The 6,000-nt window shown below is 56.6% G+C and overlaps 1 protein-coding gene across 6 annotated transcripts in view; it reads right to left on the reverse strand.

Annotated features, from left to right (window-relative positions):
* Positions 1-3,609, reverse strand: part of PTPRU (protein tyrosine phosphatase receptor type U) — a 78,829-nt gene extending 75,220 nt beyond the window's left edge. For 3 of the 6 annotated variants that reach the window (XM_025447061.3, XM_025447060.3, XM_025447059.3), the window contains exon 1: positions 2,963-3,121. In XM_025447061.3, coding sequence (XP_025302846.3) covers positions 2,963-3,035 — 73 coding nt within the window. In that variant the 5' untranslated portion in view covers positions 3,036-3,121. Of the gene's footprint in view, positions 1-2,962; positions 3,122-3,511 lie in introns of those variants that run through there. The other 3 variants (XM_035713287.2, XM_049105340.1, XM_035713289.2) reach the window with 2 other exon arrangements.
* Positions 3,610-6,000: the final 2,391 nt, after the last annotated feature.

A 6,000-nucleotide genomic window follows, 5' to 3' on the forward strand; every position in this document is an offset into this window, starting at 1 on the left:
CCTGAGCTAGAACAGGGAGTAACCAAAGAAGGCTTCAGGGAGGAGGTGATGCCTAGCTGAGACCTGAAGGAAGAACAAGAAGAGTTCACGAGGAGAAGAGGTGGAATTAGAGAGTTCTGGGGAGAAAGCACAGTGTGGAGGACAGAAGGGGGTTGTGGGAGGAAGGGGGCACAAGGCACCCCTAGCAACTCTAACTAGCCCAGCCCTGCACGAAAAGGCCACCCCACAAGTCCAGCTTAGCTTAGATGACAGCATGGAAGGATGGCAGCATGCCTCAAGCAAGCAGGTGCCTGCCCTGAATTCTCTCTGACACTTGAGCTGGGCAGGGGGCTGCCAAGGAACTCAGCACCCCCACCCGGGTGGAGTCAGGACATCCTGTGGAGTCTCCTCCCCCCAGCCTCAGGGAGAAGGGCCAGCTGCTCAGACAAGCCTTTATTGCCCAACCTGAAACCACTGGGCAGCCTCTCCCTCATTCCTGTTGTCCACAACCCCAGCAAGCAAGCAAAAGGACAAAATGAGCTAGAACACAGAGGAATAAATTATTGCCAGATTTGCATGACTGTGAGACAGCACACACCCACCCTTGGTGGGCCAGGGGACTCCACGCATTCAGGGAGCCAGGCTGATTTCCCCCAGGTTTGGGGCAAGGATACATCGTATCCCTTCTACAAAGCATTTATTTATGAATGAAGCCCTAAAGGTAATAGCTACAAGCGTCCCAGGAACTTTAGGAGTGAAGTGACTTGCCCAAGGTCACAAGGACAGCAAGTGGCAGGGGTAGAATTTGAACCCAGGTCCCCCTGGCTTCAAATCACAGCTTCTGGGGCTCTGCAACAGTCCTCAAAACCATCTTTTGTTCCCTGGCACTCACAGAGCCTTGCTCTACAATCCACCAAGTACGATGCCCCATTATTTTAATGCCCATAAGGCATAGGAGGAAACCAAGACCCCCAAAATGGAAGTAACTTGCCCAAGATCTCACTTCCATCCCAAATCTCAGTTCTTGACAGTCCCCCCAGCCCGGAGGGGGTGAGGCACAGGAGGGTTCTCGCAATCGAGCCGCGGTGGGAGGAGGGGAGGCACATAGCGAACCCCTCCCTCCGGTTTGATCTCGGGGTGGGGGGAGGGGACAAAGCTGCTGGAGGAGGGCTTGGAGGGCTTGGGGGGCGGATAGGAAGCCGGGCCCCAGCTCCCAGCTCCCAGCCACCCGCAGGAGCGGCTGCAGGAGCTAGAGGAGCGAGGCCTGGGAGGCCCGGGAGGCCCGAGGGGGCGGCGGGGCAGCGAGCTCCAGTCGGGGAGGCCGGGAGGAGTCCCTCCGGGCCCAGGTGGCCCGGCACGTGCCTTGGCTCCGATCTCTGCGTGGGGCGTCTCCCCGTTACTCGGCGCCCCTGGGTACCGGGCTCCAGCCACCCAAACGGGGGGGGGGGGGGTGGGTTGAGAGGACGAGGCCGCGGGAGGACGACGGGCCGCCCCTGCCCGGGGCACGGGTGGGGCGCAAGTCGGCCGCCGCAGGGGCCCGGGCTGGGATCTCAGGCCGCAGGGAAGGGTGCGGGGCGGGGAGGGGAGGCCGACACACGCGCACGGCCGACGCACGGACACACAGACACGAGCCCCGCACCGGCACCGAGACACACGCTCGCACACGTACACGCGCGCCGCGGTCCCGGCAAAGTTGCGGAGTCCACGGAGGGAGTGTCCCGGGAGACCCCGCGCCCGCCGCGCCGCCCGCCCGCCCCGGGAGGGGGCGCCGTCCCGCCGCCGAGGCCCCGGCCCGCCCGCCCCGCGCCCCCGGCCCCCCCGCGCCCCCGGCCCCTCCCCCGCCGGCCAGCCCCGCAGGGGCGCCCTCCCCCCCGCCGCCCCCGCCGCCCCCGGGCCTCCCGGGCCTCCCCGGCCTCCCCGGCCTCCCCGGCCTCCCCGGCCTCCCGGGCGCCGCCTCGGAGCAGCGGGCCGCCAGCGCCGCGCAGAACTTGCGAAACAACAAACAGCCCGACAGGCCGGAGTCGGCGGCCGCGGGGCCCCTTCCTCCCCCGCGAGCTCAGGCCCGGCCCGACCCAGGAGCCGAGGGGGCGCCGCCGCGGCAACTTGGTCCGGGCCCGCGCGCCACCCGCGCGCACACACACACGCGCACACACGCAGCCTGACACCGCCCCCTCGGGCGGCCCCGGGCCCCGGGCACACTCGGCCACCGCCCAGGCGCGCACCACACTCGCACATTCCTGGACACGCAGCCGGCACGCAGCGACACACTCGCACGCTCACATCCGCTCCTACACGCGCATTCCCGGCACACTTGGCATTCCCCCGGACCCACGCGACCCCCCGGCGGCGCACACCAGCAGCCCCAGACACTCCCACACGTACACATCGCGCACACGGCGCACGGACACACGCGTTCCGGACCCGTTCCCACGCCTTCGCACACGTACACGGACCGCACGAGCACACACACCACACGCGCGTCCCCCGATGCACACGCGGACGGAATCCACGGAGCACTCCCGGTCACACGCAGCACACCAACCCACAGCACCCGCGCGGACACAACAGGCAGCACTCCCTGCCCGCGGCGTACGAAACGCAAACAAATGCAACACATTCGCAGACACAACTCCGGCCACACAACCAAACTCAGATGCACACACACCACCTACTTGGCCGCACAAACACTACACACTGGCAGGCGCACGAGACGGCGCACACCCAGCGCCTCGATGCACACAACATGCCCCCAACACGCTCGCGGACGCACAACGCACACGGCACCTTTTGGTGCACACATAACTCACGGACTCACAACGCTCGCATACACACAACGCCGGGAGAACCCGATCGCGCATCCAGCACTCAGGCACACGCAGGGAGCCGAACGCCCGGTCTCCTAACACTTACACTTTCTTGAGAGCTACGCCACGGGCCCCGGGGGCTCCGCGGGGCAAGCTCGGTCGGACCGACGCGCGCTTACCTGCCGGAGTCTCGGTCTCGGGCGCGCAGAGCTGGAAGGTGAGCGCCAGGACCAGAGCCTGGGCGCGGGCCATAGCGCGCCGCCGCCTGCCCCGGGGCCCGGCGCAAGGGGTGCCGCCGCCAGAGCCCGAGCCCAGCCCAGCCCGAGGCGAGCCAGAGCCGGAGCGAAGCGGCGCGGCGCGGAGCGGGACTGGCGCCGAGTCCAGAGCGGGAGCCCAAGCAAGCGGGGCGCTGACGTCAGGCCCCGCCGCGGGTTCCGCGGTCTCGCGGCGCCCCCTGCCGGCAGCCTCGCGCTCTGCAGCCGGTCCGGTCTCGGGCTGCCCCGGCGCGCCCCTCCCCCACGCCCGCCCCCCCCCCACCCCCGCCCCCCCCAAGGGGTCCCGGGCCAGGTCTCTTCATCACCCAGCACCGACATTCTCAAGCCAGCACGCTCGCTGCCCACGCTTAGCTCTGCAACAGCGCTCTTGGAACAGAGACCCAAAGACACCCTGCTTCTGTCCCCTTTGATGCTTGAATGCCCTCCTACCTAGGCCCCTCCAAATGCACATACCTTCAAGGACAGAGTGCTCATCGCCTACCAAAACCAGATAGTTGGGTCTTCCGAAACGCTGGCTTTTAAAGTTGTTCATAATATTCCCTTATTATCCTCTTAATATCCACGGGATCTGTAGTGATGTCCCCTCTTTCATTTCTGCTATTGGTAACTCATGTGCTCTCACTTTTTCTCAGCCTGAGGAGAGGCTTGTTGATTTGTTGATCTTTTCAAAGAATCAGCTTTTGGTGGAGTTGATTTTTCTCTTATGACTTCCTGTTTCCGATTCCACTGATTTCTGCTCTAGTTTTTTCTTTCTTCTGCTTCCTTTGGATTTAATTTGCTCTCCTTTTTCTAGTTTCCAAAGCGGGAGCTTAGCTGATTGATTTTAGATCTTTCTTCCTTTCTAACATATGCATTTGATGCTATATATTTCCCTCTAAGCACTGCTTTTGCTGCATCCCATACATTTTTTCAAGTTGTGTTTTCATTTTCATGGAGTTTAAAATGTTTTTTTAGGGATACCTGAGTGGCTTAGCGGTTGAGCAGCTGCCTTCAGCTCAGGGCATGATCCCAGAGTCCTGGGATCAAGTCCTGCATTGGGCTCCTTACATGGAGCCTACTTCTCCCTCTGCCTAGATCTCTATCTCTGTGTCTCTCAAAGATAAATAAAAATCCTTTAAAAAAATAAATAATTTTTTTTATTTCTCAACACTTCTTCTTTGATCTATGTGTTATTTTCTAAGACTTTATTTGTTTAGAGAGAGAGAGTGAGAGCTCTAGTGCTTGCTTGGGTGCACTTGCAGGGGGAGGGGCAAGGGGAGAGGCAGAGGGAGAAGAAGGGAGAGAATCCCAAGCAGACTCTGCACTGAAGACAGAATCTGATGAGAACTGGATCTCACAACCCTGAAATCATGACCTGAGCCAAAACCAAGAGTCAGACACTCAACCAACTGAGTTACCCAGGTGCCCCCAATTCATGTTTTATTTAATCTCCAAGTCATTTGATGTTTTCCAGCTATCTTTCTGTTTTGATTTCTAGTTTAATTCCACTGTGGTCTGAGGGCCAACATTGTAGGTGTTCTAGTCTTTTAAAGTTAAGATGTGTTTTATGGCCCAGAATATGGTCTATCTTGGTGAATATCCCCCATGAGCTTCAGAGGAATGTATATTCTGCTGTTGTTGGATGGGCATAGTCTGTGGATGTCTATGATCTATGGTGTTGTTGAGCGTAACTATGTCCCTACTGATTTTCTGCCTGCTGATTCTGTCCATTTCTGATAGAAAAGTGTTGAAATCTCTAACTGTAATAGTGAATTCATCTATTTCTTCTTACAGTGTGGGTTTTTAGAAAATTATTCTTTTTCATGCCATGAAGTCTGCCTCCATCACTAATTCTCCTCAGTCCTAGTCTACATCTGGCTACACAGATTAAGTATATTTGGGCCTCTACCCAGTACAGGCCCTCATACAATATCAAACTTGTTGTCCATCACTATGTCCAGACACCTTCTATGTGCTTTACCCACATGGACTCATTTAATCCTCACCACTATGATTTATTATTCTCATTTCACAGTTGAGGGTGTTGAGGTACAGAGAGGTGACTTTTCCAAGGTTGTGCATTAGTATGTAGTGACACTGAGATTTGAATCAAGGCCATCTGGCTTAACCTGAATGGAGGTTGAGATCTGCTTCCCATCTGGAACAAATTAACAAATCCCAGCTAGTGAGTCATTTATTCAACAATTCCTATAAGCCAAGGTGGAAAAATAAAACAGAAATTCCTACCCTCATGGAGCTTACATTCCAGTGAGAAAACAAGAACAATAAACAGCCAAACAAGTAAATTCTCTGATATGTGAGATAGTGATAAACCACTGCTTCTGGTATATGGGAAATATTCCAGAGAAATGAAGGGAGAAATGAAGGGAGGCTGGGGGAGGGGAGCGGGGGCAGATTATTGCAGTTTTAAACAAAGCACCTACCGTATGACATATTCTTTTTTTTTTCTCACCCACTCAGAACATGAGCTCCCTAAGGGCAAGGATTTTGTCTTGTATCCCAAAACGTCATGTCCAACATGTAGTTGAAACTCAAAAAACACTGAGTGTACAAATGAATGAATACAGGCAGACATGGGCTTTGCCCTCACAAAACTTACACTCAGGGAAAAGACCAATAGCAAACATGCAAAATATGTCGTTATAATCTGTGATATGTACTCTAAAGAAAATGGAAGGAATGTCCTGATAAATAATTAGAGGTGATCCTACTTGAGTTAAGAGGATTCAAAGGGGGTTCCCAGAAGAAGTGATATGGTAAACATGTGAGCCAGGACCTGAGGCGAGAGAAGGAGCCAGCAAATCAGTGGGGAGGGACACTGTGGCCAGAAGGGACAGCCCATGCAAAAGCAGGAGCTGGTGCATTTGAGGAAGAGCCAGGCTAGGGTTGCTGGAATAGAATGGGGAAGAAAGGGGAACCAGATGTAACTAGAGAGGCCAGCA

This window comes from Canis lupus, chromosome 2 (assembly GCF_003254725.2).
Source record: "Canis lupus dingo isolate Sandy chromosome 2, ASM325472v2, whole genome shotgun sequence".
Classification (NCBI taxonomy): Eukaryota; Metazoa; Chordata; class Mammalia; order Carnivora; family Canidae; genus Canis; species Canis lupus.